At 42.4% G+C, this 27,608-nt stretch overlaps 1 protein-coding gene and 1 non-coding gene across 2 annotated transcripts in view; both read left to right on the top strand.

Moving 5' to 3' along the window:
* obscna (obscurin, cytoskeletal calmodulin and titin-interacting RhoGEF a) overlaps positions 1 to 27,608 on the top strand; it is a 111,137-nt gene that overhangs the window by 28,469 nt on the left and 55,060 nt on the right. Inside the window, 18 exon segments of the mRNA XM_037535626.1 lie at positions 576 to 842; positions 934 to 1,200; positions 2,795 to 3,061; positions 4,773 to 5,039; positions 5,124 to 5,390; positions 5,505 to 5,771; positions 5,996 to 6,262; positions 7,151 to 7,417; positions 7,741 to 8,010; positions 9,366 to 9,644; positions 12,177 to 12,434; positions 18,106 to 18,372; positions 18,944 to 19,210; positions 19,671 to 19,937; positions 21,636 to 21,902; positions 22,381 to 22,647; positions 22,917 to 23,183; positions 23,983 to 26,439. Of these exon segments, the coding sequence (XP_037391523.1) occupies positions 576 to 842; positions 934 to 1,200; positions 2,795 to 3,061; positions 4,773 to 5,039; positions 5,124 to 5,390; positions 5,505 to 5,771; positions 5,996 to 6,262; positions 7,151 to 7,417; positions 7,741 to 8,010; positions 9,366 to 9,644; positions 12,177 to 12,434; positions 18,106 to 18,372; positions 18,944 to 19,210; positions 19,671 to 19,937; positions 21,636 to 21,902; positions 22,381 to 22,647; positions 22,917 to 23,183; positions 23,983 to 26,439 (7,002 nt within the window).
* Positions 18,396 to 18,557, top strand: LOC119262761. The gene has a single exon (XR_005129884.1). It is a non-coding gene; the product is annotated as a U1 spliceosomal RNA (small nuclear RNA).

Here is a 27,608-nt window from a genome sequence, read left to right on the forward strand (position 1 = left end):
GTAAAGTGCACAGTGAGAGTCGTTACAGTGGTAGTTATGATATTTTGCACAGTGTGTATTAAAGAGGAGATATAGTGATGTGGTTCAGCTCAGTTCAGACGGCAATCGTTTAAAATGAATAACACACTCCAAATGAAGGTATGGTGATAACTTCAAGTTACAGTTTTTATTAGCTTGAAGGAATTTTTGGCAGCATTTTGTAAAGCTTGTCTGATCACAGCAGCCTTCACACGCAGCCAAGAGGGTTCTATATAGTTCTTTGATTCAATAGTTGAACACTTCCTGGTCCTGTCTTCAAATGGCATCTTTTAAAGAACCATTTACAGCTTGTTTTCCATCATAGAGAAGGTCCATTTTACCATGCAATGAAAAAACGATTATTCAGATTATTCCAACTGGTGTTTTTTTGAGTGTTCATGGTTCTCTACAGAACCTTTGCCTTTACTAAAGAACCCTTGAAGAACCATTTTTAACGAGTGTATCAAAGAAGGCTTTTGTGAGAGGAGTGAGGAGTGTGGGGGCACCAATTGCACCATTCACCCTTAATGTGTTTGTAATTTGGGGTTTTTTTTTAGGACTACCTCCCACTTTCAAACAAAACTTGAAGAACCAAGAAGCTTCAGAGGAAGGCAGTGTGGTACTAAGATGTGAACTTTCTAAAGCTGGAGTACCTGTGGAATGGTGGAAAGGTGAGGAACATATAACGCCTGGTGGGAGGTATCAGATGAGACAGGAGGGCAAAGTCGCTGAGATGGAGATCACAAATGTTCATCCTAACGATGCTGGGAAGTACAGCTGTGTTATTGGAAACCAGAAGAGCACAGCAGAGGTGAAAATCAAAGGTATCTTTATTGTTATAAACTCATTATAGGCATTTTCAAATCAATATGTCTTTCAATATCAGGTTTTAAAAATGTGTTCATGCTCCGCCAGCTCTTCCCATCACTTTCAAACGGGAGCTCCAGGACCAGGTTTCCAAGGAAGGGGACAGTGCTGTGTTCACCTGTGAACTGTCTAAACCTGGGGCTCCAGTAGAGTGGAGAAAAGGAAGAGTTACTCTGAAACCTAGAGAGAAGTACAAGATGAAGCTAGAGGGACGATTAACCAAACTGGTGATAAATAATCTCGAAGAGGGTGATTCTGGGAAATATATCTGTAAAACCAAAGATGCACAATCAACAGCGGAGCTTACCGTGCAAGGTAAGACTTGATTTTCTAAGGGGGGACTTGTTCAATGGTACATTTGTCCCGTGTGACCCAGTTGCATAATGTTATCCAAACCTTCCATTGCATTGTAAATTTTACATCCTATCAGCTCTATATCATGGTAACATCACCATATATACTCATCTAACATCAGAAGAACTTCTGTTGAATTTCCCTTGATCCACTGTTAGATGTGAAACACCAATACATCACATTTGATCACATCCATATCACAAAGCTTGTGATAATAACACCCTGGATTTTAAGCCTGGTATATTGTAGTAGGTAACACCTCTGTCTTCTATGCAATAGATCGGAGTTCAGTCTCCCACCTGAGCAAACACCCTACACTACTGCTAAGAGTCCTTGGGCAAGACTTCTAACACTACCTTCACCTACCTGTGTAAAAAGGTCAAATTGTAAACGATTGCCTGCACATAGTGGCAAAAACCAAAAAAACCATCCACAAGACATAAGAAAAGAAATTCATGGGCACACCGTCCGAAGTATAAAAGACCTTTATGGAGACATAGCTGTATATATGAAAATGTGCCAATGTCTTGTGGTTTTCTCAGGCTTTTATCAGAACACAGAAAGTGTCATATTGGTATGCCTTTTTCACCATCCTGATGAAGGCCGCAATGCACCTTTCTACACTATATTGTCAAATGTTTTCAGTCGCCCATCCAAATCACTGAATTTAGGTGTTCCGATCACTTCCATGGCCACAGGTGTATAAAGCCGAGCCCCTAGGCCTGCAGACTGCTTCTACAGACATTAGTGAAAGAATGGGTCGCTCTCAGGAGCTCAGTGAATTCCAGCGTGGTACCGTGATCGGACGCCACCTGTGCTCTATAGAAATAGAGCAAAATTTTGACTAGATTTCAGTCTTGAAAGAATTAGGCAAAAATCTAATTATTTTACACAGTTTTCCAACTATCCCAGATGTAGTCGATCAGGCAGGACACATTTTATGTCAAAATTTGGCTTCTTGGCTTCTGGCTCTATAGCTATGAGGGACAGCCATGATGAACATTGTTGACGAACATTAGATATCAGTAGTCACCCAAACCTTTTCCGTAAATGCATCCCCAAAACTTCTCTCACCCACTTTAACTGCATCCAGGTCTGCATCAAGGTCAGGCAGACTTGCCGAAGTGGTTTACAACACAATATATCTTACTATAAACTTACTATGACCCACAAACAAGAACAAATCACAGTGTAGCTGGCTGCAGAAGCTACTAATTTAAAGTAAATCTGTTTTAGAAATTGAGAAGTGGCACTTATCCTACCAGCTGACCCCTGTAGAGCTTTGGTTCAACACTTTTGGCTTGCAGATATTTTGTATGGATATTCATGGGTTTCTTCCAGCTGGTGTCAATGGCTGTTGTAGCTTGGAGCAATGTAATGAGTCCAGGGACAAGCTGCTCCTGTTGCTCACTAATATAGATTCTTTTGAGCAAAAATGACTAAAATGCAACACCTCATGAATTCATGAATAAGACATCAATGTCTGTAGATTTTTGTCAAGATGAAATAGGGTGAAATCCAAAATTGTTCACTGTGATTTCATGACTCTATGTAGCACTGCCTCCAACCTTCAAAACCATTCTGAAGAACCTGGAAGCCCAAGAGGGAAACAGCCTCAGTTTGCATTGTGAACTCTCCAGAGCTGGAGTACATGTAGAGTGGTGGAAAGGTGAGAAAAGGTTATGTACTGGGGAAAGGTATCAGTTGAGGCAAAGGGATGTAACCACAGAGCTGCTAATCAGAAAAGCACAACCAGAAGACAGTGGAGTGTACCGCTGTGTGTGTGGAGAGCAGAGTACTGAGGCCACCATCAAAGTCAATGGTAGGAGAGCCTGTCCACTTCACATACAGTGGTACTTGAAAATTTGTGAACCCTTTAGAATTTTCTATATTTCACAAGTCATAAAAGTAGATAACAATATGAGAATAGTAGAAACAAATGAGACAAAAATGATCCCTGTTACAATATTACAGATCTGCGGGTGGCAAAAGTCTGTGAACCTTTCGGAATAGCAGATATTTATCTAATTTAAAGGTGAAATTAGAGTCAGGTCCTTTCAATCAATGGAGTAGCAATCAGGTGTGAGTGACTGCCCTGTTTTATTTAAAGAACAGGGATCTATCACAGATCTTCACAACACATGTTTGTGGAAGTGTATCAGGGCATAAACGAAGGAGTTTACTGATGAATTGCTGATGCTCATCAGGTTAGAAAAATTTGTAAAGACAGTCTGTAACGCGGAGCGAGGAGGCGGACGCATGTGCTGAGATAAGCGAGATATATTAGGGGGAAATCCAGGGTCGTGGTCGAAACAGTCCAGGGTCAGTAAGCCAATACGGACAGATTGTGGGTCAGACATGACAAACAAACTATAAAGAGAATCAAGCAAACAAACATAGACCAATACAAAGACCGGCGAACAAAAGGGCCAAACACTGGGCTTAAATACCCCAAAATGAGGGTCAGGTGAAAACAATCAGGGCGGAGTTACAAAACCAAAACAAACGCACATGGACAAACCAAAACAAAAAGGCACATGGAGTGGGAGGAACCAATCGTGACACAGTCAGACAGATTATGTACAAATGGAGGAAATTCAAGGCTACTGCTCCCCAGGGGTGGTTGACCAACAAAGATCACCCCATGAGCAAGGTGAGTAATAGTCTCACAAGGGTGACAAGGGATCATCATCAGGAGAACATAGAATAACAATAGTGTGCATGGCAGAATTGCAAGGAGAAAGCCGCTGTTCTCCAAAAAGAGCATTACTGCCTGTCTGTAGTTTGCTAAAGATCACATGAACAAGCCCGAAGGCTATTGAGACAATGTTTTGTGGACGGATGAGTCCAAAATTGATGTTTTTGGTTTAAGTGAGAAGTGTTATGTCTGGAGAAAGGAAAACACTGCATTCCTGCATAAAAACCTTATTCTGTCTGTGAAACATGGTGGTGGTAGTATCATGGTTTGGGGCTGTTTTGCTGCACAGTCCTGACCTTAATCCTTAAATGTTGTGCAAGGACCTGAAGGAAGCAGTTCATGGGAGGAAACCAACCCCAAAATAACAGAGTTGAAGCTGTTTTGTATGGAGGAACAAGGTAAAATTCCAAAAAGCTGATGTGCCGGACTAATCAACTGTTACTAAAAATGTTTAGTTGCAGTCATTGCTGCCCAAGTGGGTCACACAGATACTGAAAGCCAAAGGTCACATACTTTGCCACTCTAGGATATGTACTATTGGATCATTTTCTTCAATAAATAAATGACAGAGTTTAACATTTTTGTCTCATTTGTTTAATTTGGTTCTCTTTATCTACTATTAGGACTTGTGTGAAACTCTGAAGTTGTAGGTAAAATGTATGCAGAAATATTAAATTCTAAAGGGTTCACAAACTTTCAAGTGCCACTAAACTTTTGCATTGATTCAAAATTGTTGTTGGCCTCACATGGGGCACCCATTTAATGCAAAAGAGAAGACTCTGTAGAAGCATAAAGTTTCAGAGGTGGATCATCATCCTCTTGTTGTTTTATGTAGCCCATCCCGTTCATTTCAAACAAGAACTGAAGAACCAAGAGGTTGAGGAGGGAAATAGTGTCACTTTACGCTGTGAACTCTCTAAGGCTGGCGTTGAGGTAGAATGGTGGAAAGGAGAAGAACTGGTCAACTCTGGGGAAAAGTTCCAGATGAGGCAAACGGCCACAAAAGTGGAGCTTGTCATCAAGAAAGCAGTTCCTGAGGATAGTGGCATCTACTTTTGTGTATGTGAAGACCAGAAATCCAAAGCTTCTATCAAAATCAATGGTAGGAAACTGCTTACCTCATAATAATGATCAAATTCCTTACAGACATGCTGAGAACTGACACCTGCAATTTGCATTTTCTCAGCATTATCAGTGACATTCAAACAAAACCTGAGAAACCAAGAAACAGTGGAAGGCAACAATGTCACTTTACATTGTGAGCTTTCCAAACCTGGAGCATCTGTGAAGTGGTGGAAGGGTCAGGAGATGCTGACTTTGGGTGAAAAGTACCACATGAAGACTGAGGGAAGGATTGCTGAGTTGATCATTAGGAATACGGTACTTGAGGATGCTGGTTCGTACAGCTGCACAGTCGGTGACCAGAAGACTACCTCGGAAATCAAAGTTCAGGGTAGGTTTTATGAGTCAAACAATCAGTCAGAATTTAATTTTATGCAGTCCTTCACTTTGTTCCACATCCTTCTTGTGGATAAGCCTCACTTTCAAATTTGAATGGGTTCTGTAGCTCTGCCTGTAACCTTCAAACAAGAACTCCAAAATGAACTTTCCAAAGAAGGTGAAACTGCCTTGTTTAGTTGTGAGCTCTCAAAACCTGGAGCCCAAGTGGACTGGAGAAAAGGCCGGGTTATTCTGAAGGTGGGAGATAAATACGAGATGAAACAAGAAGGAAGAATTGCCAAACTTCTCATACACAACATTGAGGAAAGTGACGCTGGAAACTATTCATGTAAAACCAAGGATTCTGAGTCAACTGCTAAACTTACTGTTCAGGGTAAGCCACAAAGTGTGTCTGCTGTTACAACAAACTTGCATTATCATAAGGAGCTTTTTAAGGAATCTGCTAAAGATGGTGGCTTTTTCACTTGCTTGCTTCTCTTGCTATTCTGCAGTGCTTTATTTTGCATAGCTGCTTCTTGCGCACCAAAGCCTTGCATGGCTTTACGCTGGAATATGTTGTACATTTTCTACTATTCCTTTTCTTGCTACTATTTCCAGTTCCACCCATCATTTTTAAAGTGAAGCTGAAGAATCAAGAAGTTGAGGAAGAAAGCACCGTAACCCTGCGTTGTGAGCTGTCAAAATCTGGCATGTCTGCTCAGTGGAAAAAGGGGGAGGAAGTGCTAAAGTCTGGATTGAAGTATCAAATCAGGCAACACGAGGCTATAATGGAGCTGATTATCAAGAAAGCAGTGCCTGAGGACAGTGGAATCTATAGCTGCCTATGTGGTGATCAGAAAACCAAAGCCACCATCAAAGTTTTTGGTAGGATAAGGTTCTCTAATGCAGTCATGCCTGAATGAATGTTTGTTAAGCCCTTAAACTGCAAGTTTATCCATTGGTAATCTTACACTCTCAGAAGTAAAGGTATGAAACTATCACTGGGGCAGTAGCCCTCTTGTCACTGGGGTGGTACACCTCAGTACCTTTAGTCAGGGAGCATAATTTTACCAAATTCCATTGAAATATCATTTTCTAAGCTGTATTGAGACCACACACCCCGTCTGGTCTCCAGGCTTTTTATTGTATTGTTCTGTTTGAAAACATTCAGTTATGAAGAGACACAAATATGTACTTTTCACCTGGAAAAACATATTAAAGGTGCACAACTGGACCTTAAAACCACTGCTGTACCTTTGAAGGAACATGTACACTGTTTGTACCTTGATGAATGAATAATGTACCTGCACAGAACCTTTATTTATAACAATGTAAAGTCAATGTGTATCATAAACGTACTCTTCTTTCATACTGTGATGTATTTGCCAGAGTAGGTCTCTGAGCCAGCACCCTCAATGATAGTCAGGTGTGGAGGGAGAGGAGGTGAAACATGATAGCATTGGTTAATATTATCTTACCACCCATGGGTACACAGTGATGTACTTAAACAACAGAAGATATTTTAGAGGTGGTGAAAACTAATTACATTTTGATATAAGATTACAGGAAAATGAAGTTTGTCAACAAATAAGGTACAAAAAGTACATTTGATTTCAGGTTGACTCTAAGATTTATTATTTTCTAACTACTAATTTGTAAGTTTGGGAGTTATGAGTGTCAGGAATTGAAATCTAGGCCTGTCTATGGATGCTTAGGTTTTAAGACCCTAACACTGACTTTTTTACACCTCCATATACCGCTTTGATTGTTTAGCAACTCCGGTTACATTCAGACAAAGCCTGAAGAACCAGGAGGCTCCAGAGGGAGGCATAGTAGTCCTGCATTGTGAGCTCTCAAAAGCTGGGGTACCTGTGCAGTGGTGGAAAGGTGAAGAGGAGCTTAGTAATGGAGCCAAATACAAGATGAAACAGGAGGGGTCAGTTGCCGAATTGCACATTAAAAATGTCCTTCCTATGGATGTTGGGGAATATAGCTGTGTTATCGGAGACCAAAAGACTACAGCTGAAGTGAATGTGAGGGGTAGGTCCAATGCGATCTGTCTTAACCTCATTGAGGAGCAGTTTTAAGGGAAGTTAGTTTCAATACATGCAGCCAAAATAATTTTCTCATTCATTATTATCTTCTCATTCACCCTGCATCCATTCTTCATTGAGTACACCCAAATACATACACCATTGAGACAGTATGTAATGTGACCAAGGAAAGTGACTTGGTCTTGTTCATACAGTGTCGATCACAGACTCTTTCAAACCCATGTTAACATTTGCTGTTTGAATGGAATAAAATGGGGCAGTGTAATGACACCATGCTCAAAGGCTATTTCATGGCATCCTGTCCTACAGCTGCAGCCTCTGCGTTCTTTGAGAAGGAGTTAGAGAGTCAAGAGGCAATGGAGGGAAACTCTGTCGTGTTCAGCTGTTTGCTGTCCAGTTCAAAGGCCCCAGTGACTTGGAAAAAAGACTCAAAGCAGATCACACAAGGTGGACAGTTTACCTTACACCAGAAGGGCTCGACTCATGAGCTTGAGATCAGACAGCTAAAGCCTGAGGATGCTGGTGTTTACACATGTAACACCAGGGGCAAGAAGTCATCTGCAACCCTTAGAGTGATAGGTACGTCTGCTCTTTAAGTAATCCCCTGATCTGTATTGCTGAAATATTGTAAATTTCATATGGCCTATAGTTTACATAAAGGTAGGGTTTAGAGCTGCATGATATGGGCATAGCATTGTTCAATAAAGCTGCTGGATGCTACAATGACAATGTGATATATGTGTATGTGTATGTGTGTGTGTGTGTATATAAAGATCTGAACCAGATCTTTAAGAACACCAACCAAGAGGGCATTTGTCCAGTCTGAGGGCAAATCAGCAGGGGCTCATTAGTAATAACAAAATATTAAGTTAGTCACCCTTATTAGTCCCACAACGGGGAAATTTCACATTTTAACCCATCCGTGCAGTGAAACACCACATACACACTGGGGGTCAGTGAGCACACTTACCCAGAATGGTGGGCAGCCCAATCCATGACACCTGGGTAGCAGGTGTCTTGCTCAAGGGCACTTCATTCATGTACTGTTGGCTCAGGGGATCAAATCAGCGGCTTTCTGGGCACAGGGCTGGTTCCCTAACTTCCATCCCAAGACTGCCCCCAAAGAGGCGAAAAGGGAGAAAAAAATGAAATTGAAATTGAATATTCAATTGAAAAGCAAATTTTGATCTTTTTTGTGTCACTTATCTGAAATATTTGAACCTTATATAGAACCCTTATGAAAAGAGAAATGGGTTCTATATAGCACCACAAAGGGTTCTTCTTGTTATAGGCTTGACCTCAAACATTTTTCTTCAAGGGCTCTTTAGTAAAGAAAATTGTTCTGTATGGAACCATGAACACTCAAAGAACCCTTTGAATGTTGAAATGGTTCTATATAAAACACACTCTTAATCAATCTTTGGATTGATTAAAGGTGTGTTTATATGGTTCTGTGTAGAACCCTTATGAAATGGGAAAAGTTCTATGTGGCATCAAAAAGGGTTCTTCTATTGTTACAGACTTGATAGCGTAACAATAGACGAACCATTTTTGGTGCTATATAGAACCCTTTTCAAAAAGGTTCTGGGCAGAACCATCTACAGCACATCCTCCATCAATCTGAAGTAGACTTCTACATTGCTAAGAACTCTATAATCATGCAAAGGACTGATTTAATAGTGTGTTTTCCATGGTTCTCTATTGAAAATTGTTGAAAATGTTCAATTCAAATGCAAATTCTGGTATTTTGTTTGTCACTTATGTGAACATTTTGGGGAGGGAGAGGGAGGAAATTAAGTCACAGACCACAAGTGACCAGCGGTGTGCAGTTGATGATTAAAAGGCACTGTAATCCTGTTGACAACTGACAGACATATTTCTTATTTCATATTTCATTCCTCTTTGTACAACATATCATCTTATCAATCTTTCAGAGCGCGTGAGGATTGAGAGAGAGCTTCGGGACGTCACGGTCACTGTGGGAGAAAATGCCCACTTTGTTTGTGAGCTCTCGCACGAGGACGTCACTGGCGGAGTGTGGTGGCTTGGTTCCACCATTCTGCAGGAAAATGAAATGAATCAGATGAGCTGTTACGGCCGTGAGCATCACCTGGTCCTCACCATGACAACGCCTGAGGAGTCGGGTACCGTGACCTTCGTGGTAGGAGAGGAGAAGACCTCAGCTCGTCTGAGAGTGAACAGGAAACCCAAAGGTGAGGACCGGAGCAAAGCTAATGTGTGGTATACAGTATGTGTTCCATGTAAAGCCCACACGCTTAAGCAAGACGGTTCTTCAAGGGTTCTTTAGTAAAGAAAATCATTGTATATAGAATCACGAACACTCAAAGACCCTTTTGTATGATTAAAGGGTTCTTTGCCTAGTGAAATGGTTCTTTGGATTAATTGAGATTGTTTTTATGGTTCTATACAGAACCTTCAAGTAAGGGTTCTATGCAGCACCAAAAAAGAGTTACAGAGTTACCTGTTACAGGCTTGACCTCAAAAATGGGTTCTTCATTGATTCTTTAGTAAAGAAAATAGCTCTATATAGAACCATAAACACTCAAAGAACCCTTTGAATGATTAAAGGGTTCTTTGTCCTGTGTAATGGTTCTTCTGATTGATTAAGAGTGTGTTTTACATGGTTCTACATAGAACCCTTATGAAAAGGGTTCTATAAAGCACCAAAAAAGGTTCTATTGTTACAAGCTTGACATCATAACAGTAGAAGAACCGTTTCTGGTGCCACGTTGAACCCTTTTCAAAAAGGTTCTACCTACAGCACATTGTTTATCAATCTAAAGTACACTTTTACAATGCAAAGAATCCTGTAATCTTGCAAAATGTTCTTTTTTTGATTAAAAGTGTTTTTATACGGTTCTCTATAGAACCCTTATGAGAGGGGTTCTATGTAGCACCAAAAAGGTTTCTTCTATTGTTATGAATTGACATCATGACAATATATGAACTGTTTTTGGTGCTATGTAGAACCCTTTTCAAAAAGGTTCTAGATAGAACCATCTACATCAATCTGAGGAACATTTTCTTAAGGGAAAGAACCCTTTAATCATGCAAAACATTCTTTAGATTGTTTGAGTGTGTTTTATATGGTTTTCTTTAGACCCCTTACAAAAAGGGTACTATGTAGCACCAGAAAGGGTTCTTCTATTGGTGTGATGTCTAGACTGTAACAATAGAAGAAACCTTTTTGGTGCTCCATCGAACCCTTTAATCATGTAAAACATTCTTTAGAGTGATTAAGACTGTGTTTTATATGGTTCTCTATAGAACCCTTTTCATAAAAACACACTCTTAATCAATCTAAAGAACGCTTTGCATGATTAAAGGGTTCTTTTCATTACGAAAAGGCTTCTACGTAGCATCAATCAGTGTTCTTCTGTTGTTACAGACTTGACATCATAACCATAGACAAAGCTTTTTTGATGCTTTATAGAACCCTTTTCAAAAAGGTTCTAGGTAGAACCATCTACAGGACATCCTCCATCAATCTGAGGAACACTTTGCAAAGAAGCCTTTAATTATGCAAAGGGTTCTTGGAGTTTTCATGGTTCTGTTTAGAATGACTTTAACCACCAGTTTTAAGAGTTCAGTGTTGGCCTAATGTGATTTAATCCTAGGGTTTAATTAAATCTATCAGTGCAGTTGTTGGAACTCTGTGGTGATAGTAGAGAGGAGGTGGAAGAGAATCTGGAGAGGTGGAGGTTTGCACTGGAGAGGAGAGGAATGAAGGTCAGTAGAGACAAGATGGAATACATGTGTGTGAATGAGAGGGAGGCAGGTGGAAAGGTGAAGATGCAAGGAGTAGAGGTCGTAAAGGTGGATGACTTCAAATATCTTGGGTCAACCATCCAGCGCAATGGACAGTGTAGAAAAGAGGTGAGGAAGAGGGTGCAGGCAGGATGGAGTGGGTGGAGACGGGTGTCAGGGCTGATGTGTGACAGAAGGAAAGCAGCAAGAGTGAAAGGGAAGGTTAACAAGACAGTAGTGCGTCCTGCTATGATGTTTGGTTTGGAGACTGTGGCTCTGTCTAAAAGACAGGAGGTTGAGCTGCAGGTGGCAGAGATGAAGATGCTGAGATTTTCGTTGGGAGTGACGAGGCTGGACAAGATTAGAAATGAGCAGATCAGAGGGACAGTGAAGGTGGAGCAGTTTGGAGATAAAGCCAGAGACGCCAGGTTGAGATGGTTTGGACATGTGTTGAGGAGGAATAGTGGATATATTGGGCAAAGAATGTTGGAGATGGAGCTGCCGGGTAGAAGGAGAAGAGGTAGACCTCAGAGAAGGTTTATGGATGTAGTGAAGGTGGACATGGAGATGGTTGGTGTGAAAGTAGAGGAGGCAATGGATGGGCAAGATGTAGGCAGGTGATCCGCTGTGGTGACCCCTAAAGGGAGCAGCCGAAAGAAGAAGAAGAAGAAGTGCAGTTGTTGGAACAAAACCTCGTATCTCCAAAATGGGAACTTTACAGGAGAAGCAAAAAACACACTTCACTTTTAATGTAAGTCAATGGAACCAGATTTTTTTCCAAGCCATTTTGGCCCATTTCTTCTGTTCCATTCATCATGAAGTTTACACACAATGTAAAGAGCAATAGGCATTTTCAAACTATGTGAAAAACAGAAAAGCGACAAAAATGGAAATACGAGCTTTTCTTCTGACAAAAGAGACTTACATACTTGGTTAAAGACTCTGTATAGATTGTTTGTGGCTCTGTCTCCTTACAGTTTTGATAGAAGAGAAGCTAAAGGACATGGTTGTCTTTGAGGGTGATACCGCCACCTTATCCTGTGTTACCTCTGATGACTGCACCCCCGTCACCTGGAAACGAAACAACGTCACCCTGCTGGCGGGGGAAAAGTACCAACCTCGTAAAGAAGGGAAACGCAACCAGCTTCTAATGCACAGAGTAGGAAAGGAGGATGCTGGAGTTTATATGTGTGACACAGGAGACGTGCAAAGCACTGCCGCTCTCATCATTAAAGGTATGAAAAGATAAGATTCTAATATAACATGAACATCAACTAGTGTTCCTACATTTTGTGTAGCTTTTCCTTGTAAAAGTTGGTCCCACTTTATATTAAGTGTCTTTAAAAACTGTTTAGTGACATGCAAACCACATATGTAACAACATGGATGGATTACAGAAGTACACCTTATGTAATTACAGGTGCATCAATGGCAGTTTTGCCACATCATTCCACAAGTGTATCTTAACAGTAGCAACAGCGTATTCTCTCATATAATTACACAAAGGTAATAACATGAATTTAATTATGACTGGAACAGCAGTTTTGTTTTGTTCCAGCAGTGAAAGGAAGTTTGTAATAACTGATATTAAGGCATTAATTACACTGTATCTGCCAGCCTTCCTACATTTAGCTAGACACTGTAACCAGTTTCAGCTTTAAACCAGTCTGTAATGTGATGGAACAGCAGACGCCCCCATATCTTAAAACAAAACTGTTATTACATTATTAAATGTTGTATTAAACCCAAAGAAATGTCTATATTACCACTCTATTATCACACAGTACCTACATAATAGCTACACAGGAGCTGTCCACTTATTTTAAGGTGTAACTGTAACACTATACAGGAAAGTTCCTCTTTAGAGGTTAATACGCATGTAATTGGTTGGTTGGTATAGTGTAGTGGGTAACACCTGGGCCTTTTATGCTGTATGTATGTTCAGTCGCCACCTGGGTAAGCTCGTTTCACAGATTTTAAGCAAATTTTCCAAAATATTTGTATAAGACAACGTAGATTAATCACCGTTTCAATATACTACTATTATATGCAGACAATAACATGACAGGCTTGCAAGTTGGGAAGCTGTGAAAAATGTAAATGAAAACAAAATGCAATAATGTGCTAATAATTGAAACCCTATATTTAATTGAAAATAGTAAAAAGACAATGTTTCATATGTTGAAACCGAGAAATGTTATTGTTTTTTGAAAAATATTTGCCCCTTTTTGAATTTGATGCCAAGAACACGTTCCGAAAAAGTTGGGATGGGGTAAACAAAAGGCTGGTAAAGTGCTAAAAAAACACTTGATGGTTAATTGTCAACAAGTCAGTAACATGATTGGATATGTTAAAAGCATCTCAGAGGGGTGGCGTCTTTCAGAAGTAAAGATGAGAAGGGGTTGACCACTCTGTGAAAGACTGCACCATCAAGAATAACATTTCTCAACATAAAATAGCAAAGAACTTTTGCTTTTCATCATCTGTGGTACATAATATCATTAAAAGACTCAGACAAGGGACAAGACAGAAAAACCAGTATCTGCTGGCCGTGATCTTTGGGCCCTCAGGTAGCATTGCATTAAAAACAGACATGATTCCGTAGTGGAAATCACTGCATGGACTGAGGCAGAGTGGAAAAGTGTCCTGTGGTCCAAGAAATCAACATTTTAAATTTGTCCATCCATCCATCCATCCATTATCTTCCGCTTGTCCGGGGTTCGGGTTGCGGGGGCAGCATCCTAAGCAATGAAGCCCAGACCTCCCTTTCCCCAGCCACTTCCGCCAGCTCTCCAAGGGGGATTCCGAGGCGCTCCCAGGCCAGCTGGGCGATATAGTCGCGCCAGCGTGTCCTGGGTCTTCCCCGGGGTCTCCTCCCAGGTGGACTCGCCTGTGACACCTCCCGAGGGAGGTGTCCAGGAGGCATCCTAACCAGATGCCCGAACCACCTCAGCTGGCTCCTCTCGACGTGAAGAAGCAGCGGCTCTACTCCGAGTCCCTCCCGGATGACTGAACTTCTCATCCTATCTCTAAGGGAGAGTCCAGACACCCTGCGGAGGAAACTCATTTCGGCCGCTTGTATTCGCGATCTTATTCTTTCGGTCATTACCCAAAGCTCATGACCATAGGTGAGGGTGGGAACGTAGATCGACTGGTAAATCGAGAGCCTTGCCTTATGGCTCAGCTCTTTCTTTACCACAACAGACCGGTAAAGAGCCCGCATCACTGCTGACCCAGCACCAATCCGCCTGTCAATCTCCCGCTCCCTTGTACCATCACTCGTGAACAAGACCCCGAGATACTTGAACTCCTCCACTTGAGGCAAGAGCCTATCCCCGACCCAGAGAGGGCTCTCCACCCTTTTCCGCCTGAGAACCATGGTCTCGGATTTAGAGGTACATATTCTCATCCCAGCCGCTTCACACTCGGCTGCAAACCAATCCAGCGAAAGCTGAAGTTCGCGGCCTGATGTCCCCAATAGGACCACATCATCTGCAAACAGCAGCGATGTGACCCTGAGGTCACCAAACCGGACACCCTCCATCCCTTGACTGCGCCTAGAAATTCTATCCATAAAAATTACTCTCCCACAGAATACCCCGGGGTACACAGTCGAATGCCTTCTCCAGATCCACAAAGCACATGTGGACTGGTTGGGCAAACTCCCATGAACCCTCCAGAATCCTGGAGAGGGTGAAGAGTTGGTCCAGTGTTCCACGACCAGGGCGGAACCCGCACTGTTCCTCCTGGATCCGAGGTTCGACTATAAGCCGGACTCTCTTCTCCAGTACCCCTGCATAGACCTTGCCAGGGAGGCTGAGGAGTGTGATTCCCCTGTAGTTGGAACACACCCTCCGGTCCCCTTTTTTAAAAAGAGGCACCACCACCCCAGTCTGCCAATCCAGTGGCACTGCCCCTGATGTCCACGCAATGTTGAAAAGGCGTATCAGCCAAGACAGCCCCACAACATCCAGAGCCTTGAGGAACTCAGGGCGGATCTCATCCACCCCTGGAGCCTTGCCACCAAGGAGCTTCTTAACTACCTTAGCGACTTCGGCCTCAGTAATGGACAAGCCTATTCCCATGTCCCCAGACTCAGCCTCCTCACTGGAGAACGTGTCGGTGGGATTGAGAAGGTCCTCAAAGTATTCCTTCCACCGCCCAATGACGTCTTCAGTCGAAGTCAGCAGCACACCATCTCCACTATATACAGTGCTAGTGGCACACTGCTTTCCCCTTCTGTGTCGCCTGACGGTTTGCCAGAATCTTTTCGGAGCCGACTTAGTCAGTTTCCAAGGCCTCACCAAACTCCTCCCATACACGGGTTTTTGCCTTGGCAACAACTGAAGCCGCAGATCGCTTGGCCTGTCGATACCTGCCAGCTGCCTCTGGTGTCCCACAGGCCAACCATGCCCGGTAGGACTCCTTCTTCAGCTTGACGGCATCTCTCACCTGGGGTGTCCACCACCGGGTTCGAGGATTACTGTCCCGACAGGCACCAACTACCTTACGGCCACAGCTACAGTCAGCCGCTTCAGCAATGGAGGAACGGAACATGGCCCATTCTGAGTCTATGTCCCCCACCTCCCCCGATATCTGGTCAAAGTTCTGACGGAGGTGTGAGTTGAAGATCAATCTGACAGGTTCTTCTGCTAGACGTTCCCAGCAAACCCTCACTATGCGTTTGGGCTTGCCTGGTCTGACCGGCATCTTCCCCCACCACCTGATCCAACTCACCACCAGGTGGTGATCAGTTGACAGCTCAGCTCCTCTCTTTACCCGAGTGTCCAAAACACATGGCCGCAAGTCCGATGACATGACTACAAAGTCAATCATTGAACTGCGGCCTAGGGTGTCCTGGTGCCATGTGCACTTATGGACATCCTTGTGTTCAAACATGGTGTTCGTGATGGACAAACTGTGGTTTGCGCAGAAGTCCAAAAACTGAACACCACTCGGGTTCAGATCAGAGAGGCCATTCCTCCCAATCACACCCCTCCAGGTCTCACTGTCATTGCCCACGTGAGCGTTGAAGTCCCCCAGTAGGACAATAGAGTCTCCAGGAGGAGTACTTTCAAGCACCCTTCCCAAGGACTCTAAGAAGGCTGGGTACTCTGAACTGCCGTTCGGTGCATAAGCACAGACAACAGTCAGGACCCGTTCCCCAAACCGAAGGCGTAGGGAAGCTACCCTCTCGTCCACCGGAGAAAACCCCAACATACATGCACCGAGTCGAGGGGCTATGAGAAAGCCCACACCTGCCCGCCGCCTCTCACCATGGGCAACTCCAGAAAAGAATAAAGTCCAGCCCCTCTCAAGGAGATTGGACCCAGAGCCCAAGCTGTGTGTTGAGGTGAGCCCGACTATATCTAGCCGGTATCTCTCAACCTCGCGCACCAACTCAGGCTCCTTCCCCGCCAGTGAGGTAACGTTCCAAGTTCCAAAAGCCAGTTTCAGCAACCGAGGATCAGAACGCCAAGGCCCACGCCTTCGGACTCTGCCCGATCCACAACGCACCGAACCCCTACTACTGCCCCTCCCATTGGTGGTGGGTCGATGGGAGGGATTTTAAATTTGTGTTTTTTGAAATTCTTTTTGGAAATCATGGACACTGTGTCCTCCGGGCTAAAGACCACTCAGCTGGTTATCAGTGCACAGTTCAGAAGCCAGTATTCATGATGGTATAGGGGGCATTAGTGCTCATGGCATGGCTGACATGCTCATCTGTGAAGCTACCATTAATGCTGAATGAGATATACATGTTTTCGCAACATAAGCTGCCATCCAGATGACGTCTTTTTCAGGGAAGGCCTTGATTATTTCAGCAAGACAATGTCAAACCACATTCTGTGTGTATTACAGCAGCACTGCTCCATATTAAGAGTCAAGGTGCTAAACTAGCCTGACTGCAGCCTGACAAAGGAGACGAAGGAGACTTTGAACTGCAAAACATTTCACTTTCAAAACTACAGCAGTGTCTCCTCAGTTCCCAAACACTTACAGAGTGTTGTTAAAAGAAGAGATGATGAAACACAGTGGTAAACACACTACCATCCCAACTTTTTTGGAAATTGTGTTTTATAATGAATTGCATTCAAGCTGTTATTAGTTCTTTGTTCAGCAGTTTTGACAGCCCTCTGTCAGCTGTGCACAGCTGGAGCCTTTCGGTTCTGAGACGCCAAGCAGAGCAGGCATTGGCCCATTTAATGACCTGGTTGCCTGGTTGCCCTAAAAATTTGAGCTCATTGAATTTGTTTCAGTCACTGTTTTCTGCCAACTTTTCTACCTAATCCAGGCGTGAAATCTTTTTTTCCTGATATTTAGACATTTTTTCAAATTTCTAGCTTTTCCATTCCGGCTTTTAATCTCATTTTTAAAATTCACAAAAGAGGTAAATGCGATATCTGCCAGTGACTCATCTGGCCACTTTTTCCACATCTCTCTAGATCCAGCACTCATGGTTTTCACACCACTTAACTCTCAAATGTGCATTCATCTCTGTAATGAGGAGTTTATTCACTACAGCCCGCTGTGACATCCCTCTCTATGTAGTTGTGAACGAGCTGTTCTCACTGATGGTCTGATTCTCAGTCATCTCAAATCAGTTTCCATCCCTATTTACTGACGTCTTTGCCACAGATCTTAATGTGTACGTCAGATTAGTCACTCTTCCTATTGGAACACATTGCTTATACTTATTGTGGTGTAAATCAGTCTGGAAGCATCTGTACTTGTTATGCTTCTCTGCTTATTCGTTCAGGTTTTTCCTAGATTTTCTCACCTGTCAGTGTAATGGGAAGGTAACAGTATGGATCATCTACAAGAGAACCTTCCAGCTTCTGTCAAAAACTGCTATTTGTGCATGCGTGGTTGATGGCCAGACCGGCCCTATGTTCTGTGTCCTAGAGCGTCCGTTATTCTTTCGTGAGGAACTCCACAATCACCAGGCTGAGGAGGGTGAAACTGCCTTCTTGTGCTGCCAGCTCTCCAAACCTGGAGTTACAGTGCAGTGGAAGAAGGGAGCTCTGCTGCTTACACCAGGATGCAAATATAAAATGAAGCAGGATGGCTGTGATCTACAGCTTCAGATCTATAACCTGACAGTTGGGGACAGTGGCTCCTACAGATGCTGTGCAGACAGCATTGAGACTACAGCCAGGCTTGATGTGAAAGGTATATTCCTTATTCATTACTCATTACTTACCTGGCGGAGGCGATACTATGATCATGAAGGTGGTTCACCCAGGGCAAGGCTCTGCTATTGCACTTCGGTGGCGCTGACCCTTGCAAATTCCAAAGATGCGGGAATCTCGATGGCATCATTTCTGGTAGTGGGAGACTGCAGTCACACTCTCCCCTTACAATTTTTCGGGGGCAGTCATGGGTTGGAGGTTAGGGAACCAGCCTTGTGACTTAAAGGTCCTCGGTTCGATCCCCTGAACCAGTAGGGCATGACTGAGGTGCCCTTGAGCAAGACACCTAACCCCCCAACTGCTCTCCGTGCACTGTGGATAGGGCTGCCCACCGCTCTGGGCAGGTGTGCTCACTGCCCCTATTGTGTGTCTTCACTAGTGTGTATGTGGTGTTTCACTGCACGGATGGCTTAGATTGCAGAGGTGACATTTCTCCATTGTGGGACTAATAAGGGTCACTTAATCTTCATTCCAAATGTTCAAACTGCTCTAAACGATGGACATGATCTTCAGTGCATTTATATTTTTAACAAAACAACCATTCTTTTTAGAACAACCACTGTTCTTCCGTGAGGAACTGCACAGTGTGGAAGCAGAGGAGGGTGAAACTGCCTTCTTGTGTTGTGAGCTGTCTAAACCTGGGGTTGCAGTGCAGTGGAAGAAAGGAACGGTGCTCCTGAGACCTGGAAACAAATATACGATGAAGCAAGATGGTTGTGAATTAGAGCTTCAGTTACATGACCTGAAACGCCAGGACAGTGGAGTCTACAAATGCTGTTCTGGTAGCCTTGAGACGAAGGCTAATATTGTAGTCAAAGGTAAACTTTGTGGGTGTTAGTGGCAAAAAAGTGATCTCTACTCAAGTGACATTATCATGAAATCTGCTCGATATATCTAAAATTTCCCATTTGGAGTTGGTTGTGCACTTATTGTCTAGCTTGTTTTCAGATTTACTTGTTTTAGGTTATTTTATTAAGTAATATCATCTCACTATACTGGCAGATCATTTTGCTGCTTTCAAGCTCATTTCTTAAAACAAGCACACTTATTTGCCACTATAGTGAGATCATTTTACCTGATAAAATGACTATAATCAAGTAAAAGTGTCTAGAAATAAGTTAAATAATCTTAAATTAAGCTTACAACAATCTCAACAGGACAAAAATTAGATTTCTTGTCTATATTAAGATAATTGAACTCAACAAGACACCATTTATTGCAGTGTATAATTTTTTGTCCCCAATTGCAAAATATTTGACTGTGACTTCAACTTGTCAGAGCAACCCCTGTTCTTCTGTGAGGATCTTCAAGATCAGCAGGCTGAGGAGGGTGAAACTGCCTTCCTGTGCTGTGAACTCTCTAAACCTGGAGTTGTGGTGAAGTGGAAGAAAGGAGCAGTGCTGCTGACACCAGGGGACAAGTATGAAATGAAACAGGATGGTTGTAAAGTGCAGCTCAAGATCCATGACCTGAAGGGAAGGGACAGTGGTACTTATAAATGCTGTGCTGGTAGCTTGGTCACTACCTCATCCATAGTAGTAAAAGGTACGCAGAATCTCTGGGACGTTTACATTTGTACATTTGGCAGGTGGTCTTATCCAAAGCAACACATGGTTTAAGCATGTTCACAGATAGTCATGTACAGTTAGGAGTTTTTCCTAAGGACTTTTATTGGTTCAGCACTGTGTGAAAGTTTTAGGCATCTAAGCAAATGTTTAACCAGTTGACCTCAGCAGTGAGTTTATCACAATATACATTAGAATAAAGTCGTATTTATAATTCAGATAAACAGAAAAACAATAGAAAGTAACAAGAATTTCTCGGGTCCATATTTTTCCTGGACACCTTCACAGCGGCCACAGAGACTCGTTAATATCATCAATTACATCATGAGCTCAATTTACTGAGCACTGATTGGTCAAACCAGGAGCTGCTTTTTAACTACATATAATACTGGGCTTCCTCGAGGAGAGGAACACACTGACATCCAGAAAATCACTACTTAGTGTGTATATATATATATATATATATATATATATATATATATATAAATAAATAGATTTTGAAAATGTGTCTTGGGTGCCTAAGACTTTCACACAGTACTGTATATCGTGATGGGCTGTGGTATAACTCACTATGCTATGTAAACCTCATTGCTGTGGTTCTCTGGGACAGAATCAAACGCAGTATTAATTGTTGACTTACTTCACATGTAATGGAATTGTGAAATAACTGAAGTTTGTGGGGAGAAACGTACCAGAAGATAGACAGACAGACAGACAGACAGACAGACAGACAGACAGACAGACAGACAGACAGATACTTTATTGATCCCGAAGGAAATTTAGCAAAACCCTGTCATCCTTCCGATCTAATGCCCTGTAAAAATCTCCACCTTCTGTTTCCTGTAACAAAGCTTTCACCATCACCACCCCATCTGTCAGTCTTACCACCCTCTGGCCTTTTAGCTGCAAGCAGAAGCCATCCAGAACTCCTGTCCAAGGCCCAATCCCATTTCACCCCTCATCCCTACCATTTAGCCCATATCCTAGCGTTTTTCGATTTCACATGTAGGGGTAGGGTATCCAGATTTTTGTTGCGATAGAGAGGTAGGGTGAAGTGTTAGGGCTACATTGCTGTCCAAACGGAGGTTTTTCAGAGGTGCAGTCCAAACAGAGTCTTATGAGAAACGAGAAAAAACAGCAAGATGGCCAAAGAAACCCACAAATGTGAGTAAAAAGTACGATAACCATTGTATTATTTTAGCTTAATGACTTTTTAATGTTTTATGGTCCGTTTCTGCACAACAAGCTTAAAAAATCACTAATAGTAGTGCTAATGTATTGGTAGCTAGCTAGCTAAATTTCCCATTCCACCTTAAAAGATGCTGCTGTTACATTCTGGCACCTCAGGGGTAAGAAGTGCTGCACCATTTAAGGTGGAACGGGACAATTTGAACGAGAATCTGGAGAATATCTGACTTCAGCTTCATATCACTGAAGAATTAGTGGTGGGGGATAATAAATAACTGCCCCCCTCTTTGAAGGTGTATGACCCCCTAAATGTAACTAAAGACCAGCAGTGAGGAGCTGAACTTTCCCCTCCTCTGCTGTCCCTGCAGACGGGCAGGGTCGCCTACAGAGCGGCGCTGGTAGCTGTTAATGAAGTGATGCTCTTTTATTAGAGGGCCTCTTTTCATAGAGGAAGATCTCAACATTCAAACGATTCAACGCTTTATTTCAGAACAGCCACTTTTCTTCCATGAAGAACTTCAAACCGTGGAAGCGGAGGAGGGCAAGAATGCCTTGATGTGCTGCGAGATCTCTAAACCTGCAGCTACAGTGCAATGGAAAAAGGGCACAGTGCTGCTGAGGCCTGGAAACAAATATGAAATGAAACAGAATGGCTGTCAGTTACAGCTTAAAATTCTAGATTTGACAACTCAAGATAGCGGTTCCTATAAATGCTGTGCAAGTGGCATTGTGACTACAGCGTGCCTTGAAGTGAAAGGTACGTGCAGTCCAGCTGTCTCACTCTAGGATTTCCATTTAATGTGAAAAGCCTGTCAATCAACAACCGTATCTTCAAATAAAAAAAAAAAACATTTTTAAACAGTACTTTAATCCTTTAAGCACAGCTAACATATATTCTCAGTTTGACCCTTCAAACCGTATGTAGTAGTGAAGGCTAAAGCCCAGCTGCAGCACGCTGTATGCTGCTCTGAATCCATAACTGTAGAACTCCTGTAGATTCCCATGGAAAAATATTGTGTGGCACAGGACAAATTTTCATTGTTGTGTGTGGGAGCGGGTGGGAAACCAGCTCACTGCAGGTGGAGCAGGTTGAAGTGCGAATAAAGAAAAATGTAGAGGATAAATGAATGGCATTAATTAAGTAGAACCCCCACTAAATCATTAAATGTGTGTGTGTGTGTGTGTGTGTGTCTACATATATATATATTAATAACATGTCTATCTGTCCTGTTCAGAGAAACCTCTGTTCTTCTACAAGGAACTCAGAAATCAAGAAGTAGTAGAGGGTAAAACTGCCTTGCTGCTCTGTGAGATCTCTAAACCTGGAGTTCCTGTGCAGTGGCAGAAGGGAACAGTGCTCCTGAAGGTTGGAGGCAAATATGAAATGGAACAGGATGGCTGTAAGCTGCAGCTTAAAATTTATGACCTGAATGGTCAAGACAGTGGCTCTTATAAGTGCTGCGCTGGTAGCGCAGTCACCACAGCTTCCATTGTAGTCAAAGGTATGTGGGTTATTGGGGCTACAATGATGTATTTGGGTTGAAAATTAGAACCAGGACGAATCCCTTAAACCTTAGGCTTCTTATTCTTATTCTTCTTAACACTTCAGTAACCACTACGAATTATTTGATAACTATTAGGAAACTAATACGTAGTTATGAGAGTAAGGGACTGAAGCATGACCTCACATACAGGCACTTAAATGCAGCAAATAAAGGAATTAAAACTGTTTCATAAACTCATTCTTGTAAACGTTCTTGGTCCTCTCCAGAACACCCTTTGTTTTTCTGCAAGGAGCTTGAAAGTCAAGAGGGGGTGGAAGGTGAGACTGTCTTGCTGTGCTGTGAGCTTTCTAAACCTGTAGTTACAGTAAAGTGGAAAAAGGGAGCGGTGCTGCTAAAGCATGGAAATAAGTATGAGGTTAAGCAGAATGGCTGTGAGCTACAACTTAAAATCCATGACTTGAAGAGTGAGGATAGTGATGTCTACCAGTGCAGTGCTGGGAACGTACAGACAACAGCTTCTGTTCTTGTAAAAGGTACATCATCTATAGCTTTGTCCCAATTCAGGGGCTGCATCCTTCATAGATCGCATCCTTCGAAAGGCTGCGTAGACCCATATAGGCTGAACCGAAATGAGACGGCCTGCTCTACAGCAGATTTCCTGTTTGCATCATAGCACTGCTGTTCCCACCCTTTCCGTTGCATCATGAAACGGCACTCCTGTCACGTTCTTTTAAAGTTCTTTAAAGATGGAGCCATAAATTTAGATCTTAGTGTTTTTAATTTTTTCATTTATTAGAGCTGGAGATACTTCTCTGCTCTTTGCTTCCTAAAACAAAAACGTTAGCATAAGTTTAGCTTCAATATTTTAAACCGCATTGGCTGTTTAAAATATTTGTATCTAGCTATTCAACAGTTTAAACCCAGTACTTATATTTAAAATAAGTATCCCCTCAGCTGCCATTCTTGAATTTTCGGTGGCATACAGTGAAACTCAGAATATGTTTAATGGCGAAGGATCCACCCCACCTTTTTTGGCTGCATATGAAGGAGTCTTCGAAATGGACAGCCTAGTCGCACTGTTGTGACGCAGTCGGCCTTCAAATGCAGCCTCTGAATTAGGACGCAGCATATATGTTGTCTTTTTAAGATGGTCTTCATCAAATTCTTAACTTTACTTATCCTGTTAATGCCTTTCAGAGATTCCAACTGAACCTAAGAGCGTCCTTCAAGTACCACCACGCTCAAAGGGTAGGACTTTCCAAGAAGGTTCTATTTTGGATGGACAACATAGTATTCTTGAACAAAGGCAGCAACCTGGGGATGCCCTCTTAGGGCACATAGAGGATGAACACCTGGATCATGGTGTGAAAACAGAGGAGCAAGACATCCAGAAGAAAACTATAATGAGGCAAAAGACAAAGGAGGATGAAAAACGCAAAGTGACACCGGATGTCACCAAGTCCACTTACATGGATGAAGTGCCTGAGATATCTTCACCTGTGGACTATGTTCCTACAGAGCAGAGTGACAAGGAACAGGAGATTCTCACTGCATGTTATACTGCAGAGATTTTTGCCAAACAAATCCAAGAGAAGACAGAGCAAGTACAAAAGAAAGCACTATGCAAGGATACAACAGAACAAAAACATGAGATGCACGGCAAAAGTACTCCTCAGGCCCCTCCTCGCAGCAAAGGAAGGTTTACCCAACCAGGTGTTGACCTGCAAGGGCAACACAGTATTCTGGAGCCAAAGAAACAGGTTGTGGTCAAGAAGCCATCTGTGGAAAGAATTTTCAGAGATACATCAGAGGATGAACACCTGGATCTCAGAGAGAAGAAAAGAGAAGAGATAGCTAATGTGAAGGAAGCAATACTAAGGCAAAACCTGAAAGATGAGAAATCAGTTGTGCCTAGTGAAACACATCCAGAACCTAAAAATGCTCCATTCTCTGGTGAACCTGAGGAGAAACTGTCAAAGCATGTTCAGGGGGAAATAGAACAGAGAAGTAAAAAGCAACATATCATTGTTGAAAATGTTTCAGAAAAGTCATTAAAACAGGTTGTGACCTCAGTGCCATGTGTGGAAACGTCCTCCAGAGACAGAATACATGGTAAACAGCTGGATCTTAATGAAAACAGAACAGTGGAGAAAGATGACACTAAGGAAACAGCACTAGGGCAAAGAGTACAAAACAAGAAAATGATTGTACATGATGAAAAGCATTCAGAACCCAAAATTGCTCCATGCTCCATTGAACCTCCATTGGAGAAACAGCCCAAGCATGTTGAGAAGACAGCAACAAGTGGGAATATTATAGACCAGAGAGACAGAAAGCAAAAGAAAATGTCAGATAAACAGGTTGTGACCACAGAGCCATCTGATAAGTCTTCCAGAGACAGATTATGGGGCGATCAACTGGGTTTCTGTGAAAACACAAAACAAATGAAAGAATATGCAAAGGAAGCATTACCAAGTAAAAACATCAAAGACAAGAAACCAGCTGCGCTTAATGAAAAGCATCCAGAACCCAAAATTGCTCCATCCTCCACTGAACTAGAAGAGAAACTGCTCAAGTATGTCGAGGAGAAAGCAACAAGAGGGAATATTATAGACCAAAGACATCGAAAGCAAGAGAAAATTTTAGAAAGGTCAGATAAACAGGTTGCGACCACAGAGCCACCTGTGGATGCATCTTCCAGGGACAGATTACGGGGCAAACAACTGGGTCTCATTGAGAAAATGTCAGAAATTAAAGAAGACACAACTGATAATGAACCAGTTGTCCTTAATGAAGAACATCCAGAAACCAAATTTGCTCTAACTTCCATTGAACCTGAGGAAAAACTGCTAAAGTATGTTGAGGAGAAAGCAACAAGTGGGCCAACAGAGGCCACAACAGACCATAGAAGTGAAAAGCAAGGTATAATTACTGAGAAATTGTCAGAAATGTCAATCAAACAAACCCCTGAACCAAACTTACCACAGATGATAGATGTTAGTGTCACAGAGCAGAAAAACAGGAATCGAGTCTTTAAAATGAAAAAGGTCCCAGAGCTAACAATGACTCAGGAGAGGATACCAGTGGAGGCCAAAACTGAGGGTGCAAGTGTGGACATTAAAGACCAAAAAGCTATGAAACAGGTCAGTCTGGCAGATCCATCTACAGAATCAGCAAAGTGCACGACCCCTCCTCAGGCAACCCTAGTAGAACAGTCTGCTCAGGATACTTTTGGTATAGAAATAAATGCTGAGGACGAGTCAGAGATGTTAGAGGCTGCCATTAAAATCCAAGCTGCCTTCAAGGGTTTCAAAGCTCGAAAGGACATGCGACCTGTCTTTAAGGAGGTGTTCAAGAATCAGAACGTGGGGCCTAGAGACACAGTTCATCTGGAGTGTATTGTCGAGGGAAAGGCCAGCACGGTGCGCTGGCTGAAGGATGGTGTAGACTTGAAGTCAGGGAAATGGACAAAGATCAGCCACAGTGAGGATGGTAGGTGCACGCTGGTCATAACTAATGTAGTTCCCGAAGATGCAGGAATCTATACTTGTGAAGTTACCAACAAGTTTGGGACAGTTAGTTACAATGGGAATGTGACTGTGGGTCATACCAAGAAGCCTGTAAATCAAACTCCACATAGACCAGCAAAAGAACCTGTGTTGGCAAAGGAAGCTGTGCAGACCTTTAAAACTAAGGACGAGTCACTGAGAGACGCCTATGACCTGACTACAGACGATGCCAACAGCAAGTTTCAGGAGAAAAGGAAAAGTCTCATTTCAGGCAGTTCTGGTATGTTGCCATGAGTAACAAATATCTTCAGATCAAATTTTGTACAAAAATTATACAGATTGTTACTGAAGTGCACGCTTAAAAAGAAGCCACAAAGGGTGAGTGATGCCATAGAAGAACATCTTTTGGTTCCCTTAAGAGCGATGTTTGAAATGAGATTTGTGAGTAGGATGAATATTTTAAAGGTTTAAAGCGTTCTTTGAGTGATGACATAGAGGCACCACTTTTGGTTCCCTACAAGACCATGTTTAAAATTAGTTTTGTGAGTGGGAAGAACGTTTTAAAGATTTAAAGCGTTCTTTGAGTGATGCCATAGAGGCACCACTTTTAATTCCCTCAGGAACCATGTTTGAAAAGAGATTTGTGAGTGGAAAGAACCTTTTAAAGGTTTTTAAGGGTTCTCTAAGTGGTGCCATGGAGGCACCACTTTAGATTCCTTAAGGAACCATGTTTGAAAAGATTTGTGAGTGGAAAGAACCTTTTAAAGGTTCTCTGAGTGATGCCATAGAGGCCATCAAACCATGTTTGAAAGAAGATTTGTATGTTAAAAAAACTTTCAAATAATGAAAAAATTCTATACCAATTTGAGGGTCCTACCTAGAACCGTTATGTTATGTGAATGTTCTGTAAACTAAGCTTTTCAGCGTCACACATATGATTTATAAAAATAGTTCTCTACAGAACCCACTAAAGAATCCATTGAAAGGTGATTTTTGGGAACCAAAAATGGTTCTTCTACCCTCTTAAAAATGGTGGTTCACACTTAAAAATGGTGGTCTCCTCAAGGATTCTTTAGTAAAGAAAATGGTTCTATCACTCAAAGAACCCTTGGCATGACTAAAGCGTTCTTTGCATTATTAAAGGGTCCTTCAGATTGATGGAGAATGTGTTGTTTTATAAAGAACCTTTTTGAAAAGGGTTCTATATTGCACCAAAAACAGATCTTCCATTGTTATGATGCCAACCCTTCAATGATAGACATATACTTTTGGTGCTATATAGAACCCTTTTTCCAAAAGGTTCTGTGTAAAACCATATAAAGCACATTCTCCATCAATCTGAAGATGGCATTAAACATGCAAATGATTCTTTCAGTATTATGGTTCTATATAGAACTGTTTTCTTCACTTAAGAACCCTTGAAGAACCATCTCATATGTGTGTAGGGCA

This window comes from Pygocentrus nattereri, chromosome 28 (assembly GCF_015220715.1).
Source record: "Pygocentrus nattereri isolate fPygNat1 chromosome 28, fPygNat1.pri, whole genome shotgun sequence".
NCBI classification, from domain to species: Eukaryota; Metazoa; Chordata; class Actinopteri; order Characiformes; family Serrasalmidae; genus Pygocentrus; species Pygocentrus nattereri.